The sequence below is a fragment of the Sinocyclocheilus grahami genome, unplaced genomic scaffold, assembly GCF_001515645.1.
Source record: "Sinocyclocheilus grahami isolate Dianchi unplaced genomic scaffold, SAMN03320097.WGS_v1.1 scaffold654.1, whole genome shotgun sequence".
Taxonomy (NCBI): Eukaryota; Metazoa; Chordata; class Actinopteri; order Cypriniformes; family Cyprinidae; genus Sinocyclocheilus; species Sinocyclocheilus grahami.
The window spans coordinates 1,161,740-1,186,748 of NW_015505833.1; the positions used below are offsets into that span (position 1 = coordinate 1,161,740).

Below are 25,009 nucleotides of genomic sequence, written 5' to 3' on the forward strand. Positions count from 1 at the left end.
TTTAAACACCTAATAATCTCTCTCTCTCGCTCTCTCTCATGATTGTAAGTCTGGATCTGAGACCAGGGTAAAACAATAAAATCTATGTATGAAAGTCATTTAAAAAAGTAGCAAATGAAGACCATGTACAGGCTCAATTCATATTTACACATCATTCATATCATCTTAAAACAGTTAAACAGTTTTAACACCAGTTCGTTTCAGACTCCAATCGCCTGTTCATTTTTATTGGCGTGTCTCTCTCTGAACTACAGTACAGAACATCAGCTTTTCAGATCCATGGAAACAGAAAGAGCCTTAAGAGCCAATGTCATGCCAGCAAACTGTATTAGAATTGAAGAAGTGTGTGAAAACAGCAGACAGGGTTTTGTGTCCACTAATTGGTATGGGTCAATATAATGCATGCCCTCTTTTTATTCCCCCCTAGAATTATATAGAATTGCCACTAGCAGGAGCTGTCACGTGATACGGTCAGGATCGACCAATCACAGCCGTTTGTGATTACAAGATCAGGCTTTCTCCTCATTTCAAAATCAATTTTAGGGACATTTCAGGGCCGAATTTCCATTTTTTTGTCAGATACTAATCCTCGAACGGAATACAGTTAAACTATTGAAACTTTTTAGCGCAAAATGTCTTCATTAAGAGAGAGAGAGAGAGAGAGAGAACTCCTGGGATGTGTTTCTGGGCACCAGCGCGCCCCCTTCAGGAGAAGGCCAGTTGTTGGGGTTCCAGCAGCCCGTTTATGCCGCCCTGTCCCACCGGAGCGGACGGAGGATGCGCGCATGCGCAGAGCATCAGAGCGGAGCATCTTATGGCATGAGCGGAGGAGGAGCAGCCCCGCGCATGCGCACCGCCGGCAGGATTCTGCCCCTCCATGACATCCAGCGGGACTGAGACTGACTGCTGCCGCTGCTGCGTCAAATACATGATCCGCCTAATCCCTCAGCCCTCCTCGAGCTCCGGGACTGCTAGATAATAACGCGCTCGAGCGGAATCCGCAGGCCTACCGGACGCAGAGGCGGACATAACGGCGCTCTGGTGGCTTGAATTGACCGGGGTTCGTCGAGGATGAGGCTGATCGAGAGCACACATGCGGACGGACAGGAGAAGCGCGAGCTGCCTCCTCCGTTCAGGAACCCGTTCGTGCACGACCTACGGTTCACGACGGCGCAGAAGCTGCAGGTACGTGGCGTGTGTGGATGCTGCTGTAGGCCGTGAGATGCTCCGCTCCGGCCTGCTCGAGTCAGAGTTTCCTTCCTGTGCTACATGTTGCACTCACTCGGGCTGGAAGAGCCTATCAGGATCGAGGAGTCAGGCGCGAGCCGCTGCGGCCTTTTATCTGACGCGACGAGCTGGAGCTACTTGTTACTTGTTCTGTCTGTCTCTCATTCTGTGTCTGTCTTTTGTTCATTCTCTCTCTCTGTCTGTCCTTCTCTCTGTCTTTAGTTCTGTCTGTCATTCTGTCTGTTGTTTCTGTCGCTGATTCATTCATTCTAGTTTCTGTCTGTTATTCGTTTGTTCTGTCCGTTTGTTCATTCTCTTTTATTTGTTCGTTCTTTCGGTCTGTTGTTTCTGTCTGTCGCTCATTCATTTTGTCTTTTGTTCATTCTGTCTGTTATTTGTTTGTTCTGTATGTTATATGTTTGTTCTGTCTGTCTTTTGTTCATTCTTTCGGTCTGTTGTTTCTGTCTGTCACTCATTCATTCATTCTGTTCGTTCTGTCTGTTATTTGTTCGTTCTGTATGTTATTCCTTCTGTCTGTTATTTGTTCTGTCTGTCTTTTGTACGTTCTGTCTGTCTTGTCATTCTGTCTGTTGTTTCTGTCGCTGATTCATTCATTCTAGTTTCTGTCTGTTATTCGTTTGTTCTGTCCGTTTGTTCATTCTCTTTTATTTGTTCATTCTTTCGGTCTGTTGTTTCTGTCTGTCGCTCATTCATTTTGTCTTTTGTTCATTCTGTCTGTTATTTGTTTGTTCTGTCTGTCTTTTGTTCATTCTTTCGGTCTGTTGTTTCTGTCTGTCACTCATTCATTCATTCTGTTCGTTCTGTCTGTTATTTGTTTGTTCTGTATGTTATTCCTTCTGTCTGTTATTTGTTCTGTCTGTCTTTTGTACGTTCTGTCTGTCTTTTTTTCATTTTGTCTGTTATCTGTTCGTTCTTTTTGTCATTTGTTCATTCTGTCTGTCTGTCAGTCGTTTTGTTCTATTTGTCATTTATTCTGTCTGTCTGTGGTTCATTTGCTGTGTTCGTCCTCTGTCTGTCTGTCTGTCGCTCTGTTGTCCTAGCTGTCTGTCTGGCTGTATTATGCTGTCTGTCGTTCGTTCTCTGTCATTGATTCTGTCTGTCATTCTATCTATCTATCTATCTATCTATCTGTCTATCTATCTGTCTGTCTATATGTCTGTCTGTCTGTCCGTCTATCCATCTGTCTGTCGTCTGTCCGTCCGTCCGTCTATATCTGTCTGTCCGTCCGTCCGTCCGTCTGTCCGTCCCTGTCTGTCTGTCTGTCTGTCTGTCTGTCTGTCTGTCTGTCTGTCTCTGTCTGTCTGTCTGTCTGTCTGTCTGTCTGTCTGTCTGTCTGTCTGTCTGTCATATGTATAAAAGCCAAGTCAGAAAGTCAACTTCATTTCTAATGTGCCTTATACAATATAGATTTTTTCACAGCAGCTTCAAAATAGTATCAAATTCACATTCTGCTGTAAAGCAGCTCTAAGTCTATCTATCTGTCTATCTATCTGTCTGTCTATATGTCTGTCTGTCTGTCCGTCTATCCATCTGTCTGTCATCTGTCCGTCCGTCCGTCTATATCTGTCTGTCTGTCTGTCTGTCCCTGTCTGTCTGTCCCTGTCTGTCCGTCTGTCTGTCTGTCTGTCTGTCCCTGTCTGTCTGTCTGTCTGTCCCTATCTGTCTGTCTGTCTGTCTGTCCATCTGTCCGTCTGTCTGTCTGTCTGTCTGTCTGTCCCTATCTGTCCGTCTGTCTGTCTCTGTCTGTCTGTCTGTCTGTCTGTCTGTCTGTCTGTCCCTATCTGTCCGTCTGTCTGTCCCTGTCTGTCTGTCTGTCTGTCCCTATCTGTCTGTCTGTCTGTCTGTCCATCTGTCCGTCTGTCTGTCTGTCTGTCTGTCTGTTTTGCAGGTATACATAAAGCGATTCTTCTTAATGAGACAAACAGAGTGTCTGTCTCTGTCTGTCTGTCTGTCCCTGTCTGTCCGTCTGTCTGTCTGTCTATCTGTCTGTCCGTCTACATTTACATTTGAGTCATTTTGCAGGTATACATAAAGCGATTCTTCTTAAAGAGACAAACAGAGACAGGAAGTGCTTCTAATACCAAGTTTCTAGACATTGTTCAAATAAGTACAAGCTAGAAAGAGAAGGAATAAGTAAAGAGAGAGTTTTTTTTTTTTTCTTTTATATGATGAAGTCAAGTAGCTTTGAAAGAGATGAGTTTTCAGCTGTCGCTTGAAAATTGTCAGGGATTCAGCATTCCGGATAGAGGTGGGAAGATCGTTCCAGCAGCCGGGAGTGGTGATCTATTTTGTTTGTACTCTATATCATGTATATGGCTCGTAGTGTCTAGCGTTGGATCTGTTGTCTGATGGAGCGGTGGATGTGTGGTTTCTGCAGAGAGACAGCAGCTGCTCGACTGATAATCAGCTTTGCAGGGTGAAGATGAGCTCATGTGTGTTCATGGAGGCCTCTAGAAATAAACTTCTAGTTACAGTTTTCCAAGCGAAGTCTGAAACTGCATGTCAGAATGCTTGTTACATTTTTTTTCTAATTAAATGCATAGTTTTTCAAGATCAGTTACATATTTAGCAGAATGCGGTACAATTCACGATACTGATTTCACAATACGATTTTCTCAAGATTTTGTTTTTTTTAACAAAATAAGATTTAAGACCAATTATAAGTGAAAAGATGTCCTTTTATTATTGCTTGGAGAAAATGCTGTACATTTCTTCGTGAAATTCAAATATGTAGAATAACAACTAAATTGAAATTTTAAAAGTCAAATAAATACTACAAATAACAGAAATCTCTTCCTATAAACTAAGGCTTTGTCTGTGCTCTTTCCATTTAAAATTAGAGCAACCACTGGATTTTAATCATGATCCAAACATGCAGCATGGACAGTTTAGATTGGAATCGTTGCATATTTGTGTAGATGTTCAACCGGCTCGCGGTGCATCGTTACATCCCTACTCGGATCTAATATATCTCTTTAGATAAACATTCCTGACTTCAATAAATGCCGTGTTCACACAGAGAATCAAAACTCACTAAAGTATGGTAAAACATTATAAGTGAAAAGATGTCCTTTTATTATTGCTTGGAGAAAATGCTGTACATTTCTTCGTGAAATTCAAATATGTAGAATAACAACTAAATTGAAATTTTAAAAGTCAAATAAATACTACAAATAACAGAAATCTCTTCATATAAACTAAGGCTTTGCCTGTGCTCTTTCCATTTAAAATTAGAGCAACCACTGGATTTTAATCATGATCCAAACATGCAGCATGGACAGTTTAGATTGGAATCGTTGCATATTTGTGTAGATGTTCAACCGGCTCGCGGTGCATCGTTACATCCCTACTCGGATCTAATATATCTCTTTAGATAAACATTCCTGACTTCAAATAAATGCCGTGTTCACACAGAGAATCAAAACTCACTAAAGTATGGTAAAACGGTTAGATCTCAGAAATGATACTAGCTGTAACGGTGCTCATGTTTGCAGCATATGTGCATTATTGCATACGCGTCTGCTGAATCTCATGGTAATGAGGTCAGTCGGTCTGTCTGCATCAGCACATGTAAAGGTCTGTTTTTGCAAGGGCTGCTTTAAAACTTTATTTTATTCACTTTTAATCTTTATTAGCATCCTTTACTGTGAGAATGTTGGTAGAGATAATTGTCCATACATGTCAAAACGACGGAAAGCGTTTTGAATGATCAGACACCAAGATGACCCAAGTATCTGAAGTCTTGTGCATCACGTTTGTGTTGGACAGACCTTTGACCCCGAGACGGGTTCGGTCCTGTCACATCCATTTATAACCACAGATCCACATGTTTTCAGACACGTTCGCCACTGAGAGGCCATCGCATGTTTGAAAAGCAACATTTCTGCAGTAGGTGTTATGATTTATGAAACCGATGCTGTTTGCGTGAAAGTCTTTTGGAGCCATTGGTAGCGCAAACGCAGCAGTTTTTTGTCTAATTGTGTGCTTTCATTCTGCTTACTCAGCTCGGTGGAGTGTTTGCATTCGATTATTATGTGAATGCAAATCGGCTCCTTGAGGAATTGTTATGATATAATACTTAACATGTTTAGAGATGGCGTAAACGCAGAAGCAACTGCGGTCTGTGTCCTAGTCTTTGTTTCATCTGTCATTAATGCTGAGTGTTTAAGTGCTAAATTAAAGCAAGTTGCTCCATCCTCCTTGAGGAATTGTTATGATATAATACTTAACATGTTTAGAGATGGCGTAGACGCAGAAGCAACTGCGGTCTGTGTCCTAGTCTTTGTTTCATCTGTCATTAATGCTGAGTGCTAAATTAAAGCAAGTTGCTCCATTAGCATCGTTTTCCCGAGAGGTTCAGTCATCTGCCGCTGTCTTGTTTTAAAAGGGTGGTTCATCCACAATTAAATAGCCAAACTCCAAAATATATAAAAAGCACCATAAATTAGCCTATATATAGTAGGTTTTCTGAAATTATAGGATCGCTTTGTGTGACTAAAATGTAACTTATTTACAGATAATCTTGAGTCGGTGATAAAAGTGGCTAAGATAAATAAAGAATCTCTTTCAAAAATGCAGTTTGAAATGCATGTAAAGTTCTTTATAAATGTACTCTGTGTATTTGTCGTGTTGCTTTCATATTCAAATGAATACCCGTGTCTCCTGAAAATAGATTGAGACCAGTTCACCAATTCGGTCTGAACCGTTCACGGCTCGAGACACTTTCATCACGCTCACAACAACACACATTTAGTTTCTCAGATTTAGGCTGTGCTTTCTACTAATAATCATTCAACAAAGCATATTTTGATCTTACGTTGATCTAAATGCTGATGCACAGTAATGTCCAGCAGTCTTGCTTATAATAGAGCTGGTTCGACTCTTGTCTCGAGGCTATATTTTGCAGCCGTGTGAGAATGAGGTTTCTGTCACGTAGTTCCACACTGGCTGTATTTTAATGATGATCTTTTAGCTTTCTTGTCATGCCTAACGCTCAGTCCTTCCATCACTGAGATGATTCAGATTGTAATGTCCTCATGACCAGTGTGTTCCAGTCTTAAGGTGATGCTCGCAACAGGCTGTCAGTTGTATTGTTGTTCAGCTAGACGTTCCTCCGAGTGAAAGTCTTCCTGCGCTCAGATTGTGAACTGAGCCTGATTTAACTCCAGATCTGCTCTGCTTCCGGCAGTCCTGTTGTTTTCCAGCAGATCTCTTGAGAAGAGTGAATGGAGACACTGTAAATGGAAACTCTGTGATTTGCTTGATCCAAAGGGCATGACTAGGTTTTTCTTCACTTGTGTGGGATAGGTTTGAGTCTTTTGCTGAAACTCTGATGACAGAATTCAGTTCTCAGAAACAGCTGTTTACCATGTTTGTTGAGAAGTGCTCGAGTTCGTTGAGCGCATTACTTCCCTTCTGATATTTTGGGTGCATTTGACATCAGGGTTTGGATGATGTGAATGCTGTTTTCTGAATCTGGGTGGGCATCCGTAGTGCTCTGATGGTCTACAACGTATAAAACAGACCCGAGAAACGCTGTGCATTTCACCACCTTCTCCTGCATCACTGATACCTAGCAACAAATATAGTGTTAATGTTAACACAATCCAGCGGGACGATCGAACTCTGGTTCGGACCAAGCAATCAAACAGATTGCTCTGTGCAGTACAAAAAACATACAAAAAAGACGGCAAACATTTAATAAGATCACCAAGAAATAAAAGCACATGATGTTTTAGCTACATCATCAGACTTCAGTTCACATTACAACAGAGTGACGACTTTTCTTGTATGTTTTCCTATTTAAAGTTATAAGCATGTACGGTAAACCGGTATGTTTTTTTTTTTTAAACGGCATACCGGTTTTTAATGTTTTACAAGTGCCTATGCAATGCAGACGGCATCGTGAATTGAGAGTTAACTGTTAACTTAGCCTGCAAAGATCGAAAGATTCGCAGCACATTAAAACGCCACACTCTTACTAGATCTGCACAAACTGTGCATCGTTAGAAAGATTAGACTCCAGCTTCGATATTTGAACACTGTTATGATAAAACTCAGTTGCAGGGACAGTAATTTCTCTATTTATGTCAGGAGTGCAAAATAATCGATAATTTATGATATTTTGAATAGAATAACAACATGCATTCATATTCAGTCAGGTCTGCTGCGGTTCATTTGTGTTCAGAGCTGCACTGAACAGCGTCAATAAGGGCTTATAGTCAAAAAGTGTGCATACTTGGAGACATATTGATCTAATTTGCACATTTACTTCATATTTCTTTAGACAATCATAATTTCTATTAGTTTTCCACTGAATAATGAGATCTGATGGTAAGCATTTGCTGCTTCCAGCGCTGTCTGTCTGTGTTTTCTGTTCCGCGATGGCTGTTGTGACTCGGAGGAAGCTCATTGGCTGCTCATATTAGTGATGGGCACTTTTGAAGCGCTGCTTCGTGAAGCTTCGAAACTTCTGTGAATCATTTGTTTGGAAACGGTGGTTCGGAGCACGTATCAAACCGCCAGAGTCACGTGATTTCAGTAAACCAGGCTTTGTTACGTCATAACTGTTTTGAAACATTTTGAAATGTCAATGGTTTGCTCACTATTCACGATGCGTGAAATATTGGATGAAAATCCTAAGTACTGAATTGAGAGTGTGGGTTTATATGAATGTATCTCTAGGGGAACTGACTGTCTTCAGAAAAGTTTAGATGGTATTTTCTTTTCGTCTTGCCTCTGTATAATGCATATTAAAGTAGTGTTTATAAGCGCAGCGCTGCTTTCTTTACAGCAGTAACCAAGGAAACTCTGTATCTGCTGTTCTATAGGCGCCACCTGCTGGCAGAGAGTGAATCTGCGTCTCATTCAGAGCTTCTGCTGTTTCTGTCTCGTGTAGTTATGTTTTATGTAGCATAGTTACATAAAGCTAGGGATGTAATGATTCACTCAACTCACGATTCAATTCACATGATTTTCTCATGATTGTTTTTTTTAACAAAATGAGATTGAAGACATACAGTGAATGAAAAGGTGTTGTTTTATTAGGATATTGCTGCACGTTTCTTTGTGAAATTAAAATATAACAAAACTAAATAGAAATTTTAAAACAAACCCCAAATCAAACAAGTTACACAGATCAAATCAATCTCTTCATATAAACAAACTAAGGCTTTGTCTGTGCTCTTTCCATTTAAAACTAGACGCAACCACTGGATTTTAATCACGATCCAAACACAGATGCAGCATACATGCAACATGAGCAGTTTCTAAGCTAAATTAGACTGTATAATTTCCAAATTTGAAGAAAAAAAACCTGAATGGTCTGAATTTAGTTTTGTGAAACTATACTACGTAAAACATATCTGAAGGAAACAGCAGACGAGCTGAATGAGACACAGATTCACTCTCTGCCAGCAGGTGGCGCTCATGAGCATCAATGATACAGTGTTTACCGCTGTAAACAAAGCAGCGCTGCACTTATGAACACTACTTTAATGTGCATTGTTCAGAGGCAAGATGAAAAGAAATACCACAAACTTTTCTAAAGACAGTCAGTTACACCCTCAGAGTTACATTCATATAAAGATTCAATTCACATGATTTTCTCATGATTGTTTTTTTTAACAAAATGAGATTGAAGACATACAGTGAATGAAAAGGTGTTGTTTTATTAGGATATTGCTGCACGTTTCTTTGTGAAATTAAAATATAACAAAACTAAATAGAAATTTTAAAACAAACCCCAAATCAAACAAGTTACACAGATCAAATCAATCTCTTCATATAAACAAACTAAGGCTTTGTCTGTGCTCTTTCCATTTAAAACTAGACGCAACCACTGGATTTTAATCACGATCCAAACACAGATGCAGCATACATGCAACATGAGCAGTTTCTAAGCTAAATTAGACTATAATTTCAAAATTTGAAGAAAAAAAACCTGAATGGTCTGACTTTAGTTTTGTGAAACTATACTACGTAAAACATATCTGAAGGAAACAGCAGACGAGCTGAATGAGACACAGATTCACTCTCTGCCAGCAGGTGGCGCTCATGAGCATCAATGATACAGTGTTTACCGCTGTAAACAAAGCAGCGCTGCACTTATGAACACTACTTTAATGTGCATTGTTCAGAGGCAAGATGAAAAGAAATACCACAAACTTTTCTAAAGACAGTCAGTTACACCCTCAGAGTTACATTCATATAAACTCCTACTACAATTGTTTGGCATCTCAACCGATTTGTAGAGAAGATTTACCCATTTAAACTTAATTATTTTAGTTTTTTCTTAATTATTAGTTTTTAATTATTCAGTTTGGGTTAAAGTATGGTGTATTATAAAAAAACCTATTAAAAACAGCACGTTCTATATAGAAGTATGACTGGAAGGACATGATCGGAGCTGTTTTTGTTGTTTACCATTTACATGTGAATCCCCGCGTTAACACACTTTCAAGACTTTAAAACTTTCACGTTTATAACTGACTAACTTCTAAAAACAAATGTATAGTTGTCTTTGTAAAGAAATATGTGGCTGTGGAGCCGCTGACGTGACGCTGAAACCGGCGCAAGACACTCTTCTGCTCCTCAAATACATAAAACATCAGCCTTCATAGAGAGAGAGTTTCTTGAGTAAACCAAGTGCTGTTCTTGTTCAGACAGCCAGTTCTTTATTTACCCTTGCATTGCAAACAAGCAGAGACCGTGTCCAAACGGTGTGTGCATAACTTCATTCAGACAGGAGCGCAGGAACGCGGGTGGAGTCTGACGATCCAATGGAGTCACAGGCTCTTTTTAATACTTTTCAATGGTTAAAGGTGCAGTAGGTGATTGTCTTCAGAAACATGTTTTGTTATGCTGGTTGAAGGTCTCTTCACATCTCGATAGCAAGCAATAAAGGTCCCCTGAAATCAAACCAGTGGTTCCCAATTCCTGTCCTCGCGCATGTATTTTGCACGTCTCGCTTAGTTAACACACCCGATTCAGATAACCAGCTCGTTAGAAGTGAGCTACGTGCATGAACTGTGTTCCGATCGATACAAGCCCTACACAGTGTTCATTGCTCCCTCCTCACTGAGCGTTGAAGTTTACTTCACTTCGGAACATGGGCTGAAACTGGGAACCGCTGATGTAGCCTATTGTAGTAATGTTGTCTCTGGTATTCTGGTCTGTGAGCGTAAATGCATTCGGGGGCGTGGCTTTGGACGGTGGTTGCAGGGAGGGTGGGACGTTCGCTTTCAGTGCTATCAGGCTAACGTTAGCATTTTCCCAGATCTCCTACTGCACCTTTAAGTATTTGAAAATAGGGATGCACCGAAATGAAAATTCTTGGCCGAAGCCGAAACTGCACGTCTCGCTTAGTTAACACACCCGATTCAGATAACCAGCTCGTTAGAAGTGAGCTACGTGCATGAACTGTGTTCCGATCGATACAAGCCCTACACAGTGTTCATTGCTCCCTCCTCCCTGAGCGTTGAAGTTTACTTCACTTCGGAACATGGGCTGAAACTGGGAACCGCTGATGTAGCCTATTGTAGTAATGTTGTCTCTGGTATTCTGGTCTGTGAGCGTAAATGCATTCGGGGGCGTGGCTTTGGACGGTGGTTGCAGGGAGGGTGGGACGTTCGCTTTCAGTGCTATCAGGCTAACGTTAGCATTTTCCAAGATCTCCTACTGCACCTTTAAGTATTTGAAAATAGGGATGCACGAAATGAAAATTCTTGGCCGAAGCCGAAACTGAACAAAATAAAACACTGGGCCATTTCCAAGATCTCCTACTGCACCTTTAAGTATTTGAAAATAGGGAGCACCGAAATGAAAATTCTTGGCCGAAGCCGAAACTGAACAAAATAAAACACTGGGCCGTTTTTTTCCCCAAGTATTTTGACCATTTTTTTCACCATTGCACAAATTAAATGAGCAAAATGTGCTTTTTACTGTTTTGTCTTGTATTTCAAAGAAAAAATCAATTACAAAACAACAATTAAAAAAATATTTAACAATTTAACATTGTAGCCGACATTAAACCAACAAAGCACAATTTAACTTAAAATTAATAAGTTACTAAAATAGTATTTTTTTTAGCGATCAGACCCCCTTCTTGAATCAGGCATGTATTTTTGCTGTAAAATTAAAAGCAGCCTTGCTGAGCAGAAGAGACTTTTCTTTTAAAACATTAGAAAATATCACAGATCCCAATTTGAACACTGTATGTGAATGTTATAATACATGTATTAACAGAGCTGTTGTAATTATTATTATCATTATTTTTGTCTTACTTTTTATTTTATTTTACAGAACAACCGTGAAATTACAATACTAACATTTATGAATGTTGGAGTTCTTGTTTTTTCTCAACTTTTATTTTGGCGGAAACGCTCAAGAAGACCTCAATGCTTCTTTTTGTTGACAACAGCAGATTTATAAATGAGTCTCATTACGAATACGCCGCACGTATAGCGTTGTCACGTGCCTTGTAAAAATTCATTTATTAGTTTGTTGCATAATAAAGAGTGTGCGCCTCTCACTCTGCGCTGGTTGCTATTTGATCGCGTCAGGTCATTGTTCGGTACAATTTATTCAGTGTTTTAGCTTATTCTTACATTTCGGTTACCGGACATTCGGTGCATCCCCTTTTTATGTTGTTGCTTGATACACAACATTACTTGTATACGTATTACACAAGTACTTGTTGCAAACATTGCTTCTTTTGCAATTATTTATGCACAAAATCACCCCAAACGTCGACTGCTTATTTGAATGATTGTTACATTAGTTAGAGATTGTGCAGAAGTGCAGGCCTAAAGTGCTGCTCACGGCCTGAGTGCAGACAGGTGGTGGTTGTCCTGGTTTTGACTCTTCTAGTTGCTGGAGAAGCTGTTGTCCAGGTTCTGTCGTGGCTGTCACACATCACATCACACAGTGAGCTGTGATGACGCAGAACTGAACCCAGACCCGACCTGGAGAATGACAGGACTGGACAGAAAGTGTCCTGTCCTGGCAGTCCGGATTTCTTCAGTTCTTGGGTGACCGCAAAACCTGCAGGACTGGACTCTTCTGACAGTAGAAACATGAGTGAGGGGAAGTCGGGTCAGTGGCCGGGTCAGGTCGTGTCTTGCTGGTGTTGAGCTCCATGTGTTCGGGTCCATGAAACTCCTCACCGAAGTCATCAACAGAGCTGGCTAGATCTACTTACAAATCGTAATCTGTTACTGATTCCAAATTACATGACAGAAGAAGAAGGAGTTTTGATCCACTGACAGACGGAGGTGGGCACGGAGAGCTGAGATAGTTTGGGCAGGAGGAGGTTTGGGATGATAGTGTTAAAGGCCGAGCTGAAGTCCACGAACAGGATCCTCACATAAGTCCCTGGTCTGTCTAGATGTTGCAGAACATAATGCAGTCCCATGTTTACTGCATCGTCCACAGACCTGTAGCTGTAGTTAGTGGCGTAATCCATTACGTTACACATTTTAGGTAATATAATCAGACTACTTTTTGATTATTTTTGTCCAAACTCGTTTATCACAGTGATTTAAATTGGATAACCGTGTACCGTATTGATATACAATGCAAAGAAAATATATTAAATTCATTGTTATTGACAGCATGAGTGCATTAAACATTACATTATGTCAAGGTTTCCCAAACTGGGGTTCGTGAAGGAACTGCAGAGGGTTTGTGAATTAAACGAAAAGCAAATAATTAAGTCATAAAAATGTAAAATTAAAAGAAATAATTTAAAATAATATCAATCAAACTAAAACACTTACTAAAAAATGAACTATTTGATTTGTTTGTCTGCATGCCATGTGAGCATTAACCAACGTGAGAGGACCGTGAACATGCAAATGTGTTACTGAATTATTAACTTATTACCTTTAAATATCAGGGACGCTTCAAGTAAATATATTAGCTGAAAGAGGTTCAGATGACAAAAAATGTTTTGGAATTCCTGCATTACATGAAAATAAGAAAAAAACATGAATTTCAATGTGTTTAAAAGACGAAAGCCTTCCAAAAACATGTGGTTAAATAACCAAATAATTTAAAAAAATAATAAAAATGAATGTGTTCATCAGTAGCTGATGCAATGTTGAAATGCTGAGAAAACGCATATTAAAACTGAAGTGATTTCTGTAAATCCAGTGCTCAACTGCTGTGTGTGGTCTGTTTTATATCACCTGACTAGTGACTGGTCTCTGTGTGAATGTCCACAAAACTGGAAGACTTTCTGAATGTATATAAGCGGTAGGCTATTTTAGAAAGGAACATTTACAAGATGGAAAAGAGGAATTAGGCAGAATCAATCAATTCTGAATAATTTATTGCTATTGTGTGAATAATATGTACTCATGTAATTAATAAAAAGTAACTGTAGTCTGATTCAGAGTATTTTAAAATGTTACACTCAAGTACTTCAGTTTCTCCCATTCATAGGAATACAAGGAATTTTTTTTTATCATGTTTTTCCAAACTAAAGCAGAGGTTCTTCACGCAGCTCTGTTCATTACTGACTACTGAGCTGTTTAAATTCCAGTGTCGCATTGATGCAGAAGTTATATTATGTTGCTGCAATATTCAGCTTGATTGACGGAAGACCCTCGTTCTGGGCTCTACAGAATGGTGTGTGAGCTGTAAGGTGAGTGAATAGCATCATGAAGGAGCTCACGGCTGCGTGAAGCTGGGGGAATCAGCAGATCGCTGTATTTTTAGCGCCTCTGCTCGCTGATATGGGATTTGGCAGCCTGTTGGTCTGATCAACTCAATTAAAGCGGCTCAGTGGAAAGCATGAAGGCATCCTGAATGTCTTCCAGTGCTGTTAATTGGTCACTTTGAAAGATATCAGTGTGCAAATGCAGTGGAGTGCTGATAAGAGCAAGGCAAATATTGACCGCTGTTATCCTGTATCGCAGCTGCGCTGATAAGAGCCGCTTCTGTTTGATCATCTCGGGTTCAGGGCCCGATGAAGCTTTAGTTTGTGTGTGTTAATGCGTTCTGTGTCCCAGCTCATCTTAGAGGCGTCTAGGATGTCTACCAAACTGGCATCAGACGAAGACACGATCAGGCGCGGGGTTTCGCTAGATGGCCATCTGCCAAAACATTGAAAACAATTGTCATTATAAACATAACATTCTCATTTTCCACTAGATATTTTCTTCTTGATCTCATCAGCAATTTGAGAGCATCCGATGAGCGTGTGATTGCAGCAGGTAGCCTACCGTTAGCTACATTAAACGTGCTTCAGTTAAACAGCTAAAGCTATACTTCCCTTGTAATGACTTGCAATGAGAAGCGTTTCTAAAACCTGTTGTCCAAACTGGCATCAGACGAAGACACGATCAGGCGCGGGGTTTCGCTAGATGGCCATCTGCCAAAACATTGAAAACAATTGTCATTATAAACATAACATTCTCATTTTCCACTAGATATTTTCTTCTTGATCTCATCAGCAATTTGAGAGCATCCGATGAGCGTGTGATTGCAGCAGGTAGCCTACCGTTAGCTACATTAAACGTGCTTCAGTTAAACCGCTAAAGCTAAACTTCCCTTGTAATGACTTGCAATGAGAAGCGTTTCTAAAACCTGTTGTCCAACAAAAGAGAGCATTATAACATGCCTTTACTCCACCGCCGGACCGCAACCGTGTGCAGTGAACGCTTTAATCCATTAACATGAGCGTGGAAAAAATACGCACCATGTTTGCACTACAAATGGAGTAATGTGAAGCTGGCGTTATGTGTGTGCTCTGCGAGTGTGCATGAGCGCTGGTCTCCAAAATCTTCACTCTGGGCGACTAAATGATGTCTAATATCAGCCAATGGCTAATCAATTCTCAGATTTTACTCGCCAGTGTGTGAGTTGGAGGCTAAGTATAAGTTTAGCACAGATATACTTTTACTCGCCGAACACTCTCTGACGGAGCGCTTCAGAGTTTCTCTCTCCGTCAAGCGATCTGATATTTTTCAGTTCAGCTGAATGGATGCGCAGCGCTCATGTGTTTGTGTGTTTGGCGTAACGTAAACTCTAGTGTGAAGCGCACGACTCGCCGACGCTTTCTCTCACACACAAGCAGAGAGAGAGAATTGATGCACTACATGTAAACGATATTCTTTGTTGTATTTTCCTGTCAAAATAACGGAGTTCCTTTGGAATTCTTCTGCTTTTAAGAACTGCTGGTTTCTCCGGTAGTGGGCGGAGCTAATGCGCAAACGGCAATCTCATTGGCTGGTGCTCACTTATTATCGTCCCTGTTGTGATTTCAGCAAATCAGTTCGAGCGAACGCACACAACCTGATTAATATTCATGAATCCAGCAGCTCGTTAATCCTTAGTGCATTTTATATTGTTCTTATTAGTAGAATTCGTATTCGATTTTTTTTTTTTTTTTACAGAAACACAGAATATATCAAATTATAATGCATGACTGACTGATGTTAAGAGTGTACTTTCAGATATTTAAAAAAAGCACTGGCATTTTACAAACATATATATATATATATATATATATATATATATATATACTAATCAACATCTGAAGTGGATCAAAACCTTTCATCAAAGTTAACCTAAAACCAAAGTGCGTTCTTGTCTTAGGACATCGTTGATTAACTTTTTTTGATCCACTTCAAATGTTGACTACTATATCTATATATATATATATATATGTATGTATCTCAGTCTGGCGAGTAAACTAAAAAATGTACTAGCCAATGACGATTCAATTGCCACGGTGTCCGTAGAGGGTTGGCAATATATAAACTTATAAAATAGTGACGATGTGACACTGTCTCGATTGTGCAGGTGATAATTCCTGTGTCAACTGTGCAGCGTGCAGCTCGCTTATAGACAGACGCGATGTGGTGATTCAAAGCCATTTGCGCATTTTGAGAGAGAAAGAGTTTGTGAAATTACGTCTCACACAAGGTTTTCAAATTAGTTTTAATTCTAATTCCTAAAGTTCTAACATTAAATAATATTGATTATCATATTATAATGCTTGACTGACTGATGTTAAGAGTGTACTTTCAGAGATTTAAAAAACTGGCATATATATATATATATATATATATATATATATATACTAATCAACATCTGAAGTGGATCAAAACCTTTCATCAAAGTTAACCTAAAACCAAAGTGCGTTCTTGTCTTAGGACATCGTTGATTAACTTTTTTTGATCCACTTCAAATGTTGACTACTATATCTATATATATATATATATATGTATGTATCTCAGTCTGGCGAGTAAACTAAAAAATGTACTAGCCAATGACGATTCAATTGCCACGGTGTCCGTAGAGGGTTGGCAATATATAAACTTATAAAATAGTGACGATGTGACACTGTCTCGATTGTGCAGGTGATAATTCCTGTGTCAACTGTGCAGCGTGCAGCTCGCTTATAGACAGACGCGATGTGGTGATTCAAAGCCATTTGCGCATTTTGAGAGAGAAAGAGTTTGTGAAATTACGTCTCACACAAGGTTTTCAAATTACTTTATAAGTTATTTAATGAAGAAATATCAGGTGAGTACCTCATCTTCAGCATTATAATGATTTCACCCGCGCCGGACAGAGACAGAGACGGCGTCATCAGCTTGAGATCGGGATTTTGAGATCTGCCTTTTTAGAGACCGCCGATCAATCATCCCAACGTGATTATCGGCTGATAGTTATCGGTAGCCCATCAATCGGAGCACCCCTAATAATCATAATACATATGCACTTATCTGTACATAGTAAATGCACCTATTTTTAAGCGGTTGTTGACATCGTATCTAAAACGTGATTTATATGCATGCTATCAACATTTGAAAAAGTTATTAAAAGTAGTAATCAATTAAATGTTCTTTAACATTTAATGAATTATTAAATATTATTGGGAGCAACGGTGTCCTTTTCCTTCTTTGTGCATGCTTTGTTTAACATTTGAAGTGTCTTAAATGGGACACATCACGTTTTTAATTCATTTTTAAATCCTTCTTTTTCCCCTAAAATCCACCTATGATGTTATGACGTTGTTTCATTAGTCATAATTTATTCTTGAATGATTATGTTCCACCCTCACGATGAACCGTAGGCCTGTGGCCTGAGTGTAAATGCAGACGTGAGCAGCTGGTTAACGCTGGTCTGCTGGAAACTAGCCTCTGGTTGTGTTTGTCAAGACTGCTGAGAGGAAGTTTCACTTTATATTGATTGTGTAATGAACTCTGATCTGTCCATTTGACCCTCGTGAGCTTTGAACAGGACACATGCACGTCTCTGATCTGCAGAAATGGTTTATTTAAAAGCTTTGTGTGTGTGTGTTCTCTCTGCAGATCGGTTTTATGACGGTGACGCTCTTCCCCATCCGGCTCTTCATAGCGGCGTTCATGATGCTGCTGGCCTGGCCGTTTGCCTTCATCGCTTCGGTGGGCCGCTCCGAGACAGCGGTGGAGCCGCAGTGCTTATGGAGAAAGTAAAGAGCTGCTCTGCTTCACTTCAGCTGACAGTAACACTACAGCGAGAACCGCTCAAGACAAAGAGCCTTTATTACTCGCTCAGATTCACAACACGTCTTGCCATATTCCCATCACTCATCTGGCTGTAGTGTTTATAGTTTGTCTGTGGTGATGAATTTGACATCAGATCCTCTATTTCATAAATCAGGAAGTTGCTGAGAGATCCGATGTTCAGTATGAGAGCAGCGCAGCACAATCACAGCAGAACAGCTTCTGTTTCTGCCACCCGATGCAAATAGAAGAAAAGCGTTTCAAACGAGGCCCGCCTTAAAGGGGTCGTGAACTGCCTTTTTAAATGTTGTACTGTTCTCTGAGGTCCTCTTGTAATGTTATCCAGATGTTTACATCAAAAACATCATAATTCAGAAGTAATAGGTTATTTTCTGTCCTGTTTTGACCCCTCATCAGAGCGCTCTGTTTGAATAGGTCTGGAGGATTGTAGAATCTGAAGTAAACGCCCAAATCATTCAGCACTAAAAAGATGATTTGCACTCAGAGTCATCTTTCATTTTATTTACACTGATTTAAAAACACATGTGTTTAGATGCACTCAGTGACTAACTCACCCTAATCGTTGTAGGAGTAGTTCTTTCCAGATAGAGCTGTTCAGGTCATCTGGTGAAAACCTCTGTATTTGTTCTGAATGGTGCGGCTCATAGATGTGGCCCAGATAGCACTAATCAAACAAAGCCAGCGCTGTGGTCTGACTGACGGTGGATGTGCTGGCTCTTCTGCAGGCTGGTGGACGTGGTGCTGAGGACCATCATGCGGGTCATGTGGTTTGCCGGCGGTTTCCATTGGATCAGCATTAAGGGCAGACAGGCTCTGCCCGCAGAAGCGGCCATCCTCACCCTCGGCCCGCACTCGTCCTACTTCGACGCCATTCCCGTCACCATGACCATGGCTTCTATCGTGATGAAAGCGGAGAGCAAAGACATCCCGGTGTGGGGCAGTAAGTCCTCTGCTCTGTTCTGCTCTTCTCATTCATTCATCATCTTCATCACTTCTTTCCTCATTTTGAAAATGTTGCAGATTTATAAAAAGCAATATATATGGGTCAAAGACGTTAAGATGTCCGCATCAAAATACATTTACAAAAGTGATTTTATGTCCATAGAAAGCACATTAAATGTAAGTAAAGTGTCTACTTGTAAGGTTTCAAATAAGTTTTTTGGAGGATAAAATGTCAAAATGTGGTTGAAATAATGTTACATTGTCATTCAGTGTAACACAATATTTATGTAAAAATTCAAACAACATGCTTATTCTGATGTGTACATATTAAAATACATTTAAAAAAAAATAAGGGAGCTTATTAAATTTGATGTGTTTTAAAAAATGATTACTGACAAATGGGCAAAACCTAGGATAGTGGCAAATTTTAAAAATGTAAAATTACAACTAATTAGTATTTGGGGTGAAAGTAATTAGTATTTTAATATGTCATAAATTGATTTTTGTTGTAAGTATGCCTGACAAGATTGTTACACTGAATGATATTTTAGTGGCTCTCTTCTGTAAATCAGGGAAAAATGTATGACATGTATTTTTTGGCTCGGAAAAACAAAATTGCAATTAAATTAAACAGAACTTTTTTTTCTTTGGAGGGGGGAAACAACAACAATTTACAGCAGTATTACACTTATTGTTTTTATGCTTTAACCCTTTTTTTCGTCTTTGACCCTTATAAATGTGTTTTAAGGAAGTATCTTCTGCTCACCAGTGCTGCATTTATTTAATCAGAAATACAGTAAAAACAGAAATATTTCTGATTATTATCAATGTTGAAAACAGTTGTTCTGCTCAATATTTTTGTGGACAGGGTTTCCGCAAGTCCTTAAAAGTCTTAAATTTAGTTGCATCAAATTTAAGGTCATAAATAGTCTTAAATGGTACAATAACGTCTTAATTATGATTTCAAGAGGTTTTAAATTTTGGGCGGTAAAGGCAAGAATTGCGATATAACTTAATGTGACGATTAAACTTCAAAAGACTTTATTTTATTTAATTGAATAAACATGAGATCTGCACAAAGTGCTGCCGTTACCGGTGAAACGCTGTATTTCTGCCGTGCTGACAGCGCCACCTGCTGGCAGAGAATTAATGTGCATTTTTTAATCACTCTGTCTGCTGTTTTTGTGCAGACCAATGTGAAAACCACCCATGTTTTTACACGGAGTTGTAAATGTGAACTAGTGGATTGACGAGAAGATAATGCATTATAAAAATTTAAACAGATAAGTAAAATATATTTATATGTTATTTAATTAATATAATGATTGATAATAATTGTTTAAATTAATATAATAATTTATCCCTTTGCTTAATCTATTTTCTTAAAAATGGTGTAAAGGCTGAAATGTGAAGTTTATTATTTTATAACACTTTTTCTTTTGGTGAAAAACTGTGTCTGAACTGTAAATCATGCTTTTTACAGTCATTTTACAGTTTAATATGTTACTAACTATAGACATTGCCCTATCCCGCTCATATGGTGTTCATTTTATTTGTGCAGATCTTAGAAAAGGTCTTAAATTTGAGCTTTAAAACCCTGTGTGGAAACTGTGATGCATTTAATTTTTCAGGATTCACAGATGAATAGAAAGTTCAGAAGAATAGCATTTATTTGAAATTGAATTTTTTTGTAACATTAGAAATGCCTTTACTGTCACTTTTGAACAATTTAATGCATCCTTACTGAATAAAAGTGTTGATTTCTAAATGTGTATATACTGTATATATATTTAGAGAGGGAGAGAGAGCTGATGCGACATTGATGGATCTCAATGGATGTGGCTGCAGCTGCATAATAATGAACACACAGGTGTCTTTCTCTCCTCTTTCAGGAAGACACTACTAGCTTATTATTAGTTTTGCTCAAGCAGCTGTGGTGTATATGGTTTTAGGGTTTATTAGTCTGACTGACAGGCGGCAGCCGCTCACATGACAGCGTTCGCATGAACTCCAGTCATTTAGATGACAAATGCCGCAGACTGCAAACTGTAGAAGGGTTTGTCACATTTAACCACGGTTTAGACAAGTTCTTCATGATGCAGCATTGAGACGATTAGGGTTGGGTACCGAAACCCAGTACTGATGTGGCACCGAGATGCACCTGTATGTAACCGGTATGTACTAGAACCGAATCAGAATGCAGATTTCAGTGCCTCATTTCGGCACCACTTAAATACTTGAGCGATCGATCGAAATATTTGTTCTCTGAAACGGACGTAAGGATCGCCGGCACCGCACGTGAAAAATAATTTCCCGACTGATAAAATGCACGTGAACTCGGAAAGTCGGAAAGCTCTAATAATACAAATCCAACACATCTTTGTAGTAACGAGAGTGTCCATGTTGTTTTCACATTCCGACTTAAAAGCACAACTCGGGAAATGAGAGCATAGAGGAGCGCGTGAATGCAGTAATTGCACTTGCTGTGATGGCAGCAGGTAGATACCGTTAGCTAGCTAAGCTAAACATTCTTAAATTAAAATGCCTAAAGCTTGGGTGACCAAACATCCTCTTTTCCCCAGACATGTCCTCTTTTTGGACCTACAAAAATCTGCTGAATCCCCGCTGAATCTCTGACCATTGCCGCCGGCTCCCGCAACATGTGTTTCGCTCCCGCAATTTTCGTGTCCACTCCTTTAAACATTCTAATATTGTATATAATTTTGGTGCATCAGGGAGCCGCTCTCAGGATGCGGTGTATTTCAATATTTTTGAATGAGCGTTTGCACCGTTTACTTTCACTTTCGATTTCGTGATCACACGCACTCTGTGTAAAGGGAGCACATCTTACAAGACACTCCAGCATGGTCTTGTCAGTCATCTCTCCTTATTCTCGACCTATGATCAGTCAAAGCGGACTCCGGTAGCTCTTGTTGGATGCAGGGTTGCCAAGTCCACGTTTTTCCCACAGAATTGGGCTACTTTTAAATTGTTGCCATGGGTTGATTTTCCCAAGTGGGTTAAAGGTTTGAAATATTGCATGAATTACCTTTGACTGAAATGCTTGTATTGAAACATTTAGCATTCTACCTATGATCAGTCTTTCATGGACTTTTACATTAACTGTTCCCTCCTGGTGGAACGACCTGCCCAGCTCAATCCAAGCAGCTGAGTCCTTAACCATCTTCAAGAATCGGCTGAAAACACATCTCTTTCATCTTCATTTGACCCTCTAACTCTAGCACTCTCTATTCTAATGCTACTTCCAATTTTATCTTCGTTTTTTTTTTTATTAAAAAACTTGACCCTCTAACATTTGCGCACTCTATTCCATTTCTATTCTAACGACTTGTTTTAGTTATAAAGAAAGAAGAGCCTCTAACACTAGCATTCTCTATTCTTTCTACTTATTTTATTTTTATTTATTATAAATAATGACCTTCTAACACTTTCCTTATCTATTCTTTTTCTGTTCTATTGACTTGTTTGATTTTTATTTAAAAATGACCCTCTAACACTAGCATTGCCTATTCTTTTTCTATTATTTCTACTTGTTTTCTTTTTATTTATTATAAAAACAAAATAAGCAAACAAACAAAACAAAAAAACCTTGCTACTTATACTGTTAAGCGAAGCCCCGCCCACGAACCCCGCCCCCTTCTGTCCTTTTTTTGAAAAATTTAAATACGGCCACCCTACTAAAGCTAAACTTCCCTTGTAATGACTTGCAACAAGAAGCGTTTCTAAACCTGTTGCCCAACAAGAGAACACTATAAAGTGTTTACCCCACAACTGCTTCCTTTTGTGATCTGATGTGGCTTCTTGTCATAGAATGAGGAAGAAGATATGCTCTATACTGTAAAAACATATGGTAAAAAGACTGTTGATTAGCAATGGATTATAAATGTACTTAATTATGATGAAAATACCAAAGATGGCTTGAATAACAGATAAACTATACATTGTCGCAGTCGAGTGTTTATTGTCTTTGTTTAATCATTCAAAACATTTATATCTTCAGTTTACTCCGTTACAGCGATAGCAATGCCTTTGTCCATATTAGCAAAGAGTATAGGGTTTTCCTGAGTCCTGTTACTTCTGTGATGCACATGTGGAGTTTCTGCCAGGCGCCCTCTGGTGTCCAGTATGACTGAAACACATAGTAAATGTGTTTATAGCGCTCAATAATAGCCAATGCATCCTTGATCAATAAAAGTATTTGTTTCTTTCAAACATACTGACCACAAAATGGCAGTGTAATTATAAGTCAAGATATAGTTATAATGCAATACATTTACAGTGTTTGGAAACAATTATTTTTCCATTCTAAATGTATTAATAATCATTTGTGATTCCACACTGCTCTGCAGATTATTAGAAGCTTATATGAAAATGTTCATTTCTTTTTTTGAATGTAGTACGTTAAATAAAGAATCATCCAAAAACAAAATGTTTACACATGAAGAATCTTAATGCACCTAAAACATCTTAATTTTCTTTATGCAATATATAACTGAATGTAGTGTATAATATGACCCAGAGTAGATTGACCCTATATCAGTAAACCCTGATCTGCGCCTCACAGATAATTCCTCATTCGTGTCGCTTGAATAGTGTCATATGTTGGTTATGTTCTGGAGAGTAAAAGAAGCTCCTGACCTTTAGACGAGCTTCGTCCGCCTGCGTTCCTGCATCAGTGTGTGAGCCTCTGAAACCTGTGTCTCTCCTCAGCTCTCATCAAATACATCCGGCCCGTGTTCGTGTCGCGCTCGGATCAGGACTCCAGACGGCAGACGGTGGAGGAGATCAAGAGAAGAGCTCATTCAGGAGGAGAGTGGCCGCAGGTACCGTCACGGAGACACGGATGTGATTGTCGTTTAAGGAAGTCTTTCTGTAACGGTGTGTATCAGCCTTGCACAGATCCACTCGGGTGAAACTTTTGAGTCTTCACAATCCGATGTGTGTCATTTGAACAAACGGTGACTTTTTAGAGAGACAAAAACTAACAGCACAAAACATCCCAGAATGAGTCAGATTCAGTAATGAGAGTGATGCTCAAGCTGTTGATTTCCCTCTAAAATTATGTCACTTCCTGCAGAATAATGGAGCGTTAAGGAAGTGACTTTTTTTATACAAATAGGATGGAAAGTGATATTGAAGACACCGGGAAATAAATATAAAAATAGGTCATCAATTTAAACACTGTTCCCAAGAAAATGTGTCATGTTTGAAACATTTTGATTAAATTAATAAAGAAGCAATCCTTGTAATATGTGTAATAAACTGTTAGTTTCTCGTTGTAACATGAACATCCAGTCAAATCAGAGCAGTGGAATGATTTCATGTTCACTTCACTGATGTGCGGAGGTTTTACAGATGTAAACATTATAGGTTAATTATTACAGTCATGTGTATGTTAGGTATTTTATCTTGCAGGATAAAATAATCAAAAAAAAACTAGATTTTTGTTTCTACAATTTGGTCTTTTTTCTTGCAATTCTGAATCTGTATCTCACAGTTCAGACTTGTCTTTTGCAGTTCAGAGAAGAAGAAATAAAACGTTTCGCACTTCTGATTTATGGCTTCTGCCACAGAATGAAAAGGGTGTTTGTGACTATCTCACAATTCTGACTTTTTTTCTCACAGTTGTGACTATTTTCTCTGAATTGCGAGCTTATGTTAGTTGATGTGTCACAATTCTGAGAAAAAAGAAAAAAAAAAGGTGGTGTATCAGATTAAAAAGTTGCAATTTCCATTTTTATTATTTTCTATCCCATGGCTGTAATTACATTTTTTTATTTTTTTACTTTATTTGAAAAGGGACCATGTACAATTTTAACATAAATGTTTCCATTTCATGCATTGTACGGAATTTAGCCAATGGCTAGTTTTCATCCGCGGTCCCTTGGGTGTATGACTGGGGACTTTGTGAGTTTGTAGTTCTCTTTAGATCAGTTCCTCAAGTGTGAGGTTCATTTCATGTGTGACTCTGTTGGTTTGGTGAAATGATGCATGATTGTCAACTGATCAGAAACTCTCTGTTTTCCAGATAATGATCTTTCCAGAAGGGACGTGCACCAATAGATCCTGCCTGATCACATTCAAACCAGGTGTGTGAGTTTATGTGTGTGAGTGTGTGTCTGTGTGTGTCTGTGTGTGTCTGTGTGTGTGTGTGTGTGTGTGAGAGAGAGAGAGAGAGAGTGTGTGTGAGTGTGTGTGTGTGAGAGAGAGAGAGAGTGTGTGTGTGTGAGAGTGAGTGTGTGTGTGTGTGAGTGTGTGTGTGTGTGTGTGTGTGTGTG

General features: G+C 39.2%; 1 protein-coding gene across 1 annotated transcript in view; it reads left to right on the top strand.

The window, feature by feature from the left end:
* Positions 1 to 852: 852 nt before the first annotated feature.
* Positions 853 to 25,009, top strand: part of LOC107558632 (lysophosphatidylcholine acyltransferase 1) — a 31,399-nt gene continuing 7,242 nt past the window's right edge. Inside the window, exons 1-5 of the mRNA XM_016242292.1 lie at positions 853 to 1,185; positions 17,574 to 17,713; positions 18,494 to 18,708; positions 23,442 to 23,554; positions 24,760 to 24,822. Of these exons, the coding sequence (XP_016097778.1) occupies positions 1,072 to 1,185; positions 17,574 to 17,713; positions 18,494 to 18,708; positions 23,442 to 23,554; positions 24,760 to 24,822 (645 nt within the window). The 5' untranslated portion in view covers positions 853 to 1,071. The remainder of the gene's footprint in view (positions 1,186 to 17,573; positions 17,714 to 18,493; positions 18,709 to 23,441; positions 23,555 to 24,759; positions 24,823 to 25,009) is intronic.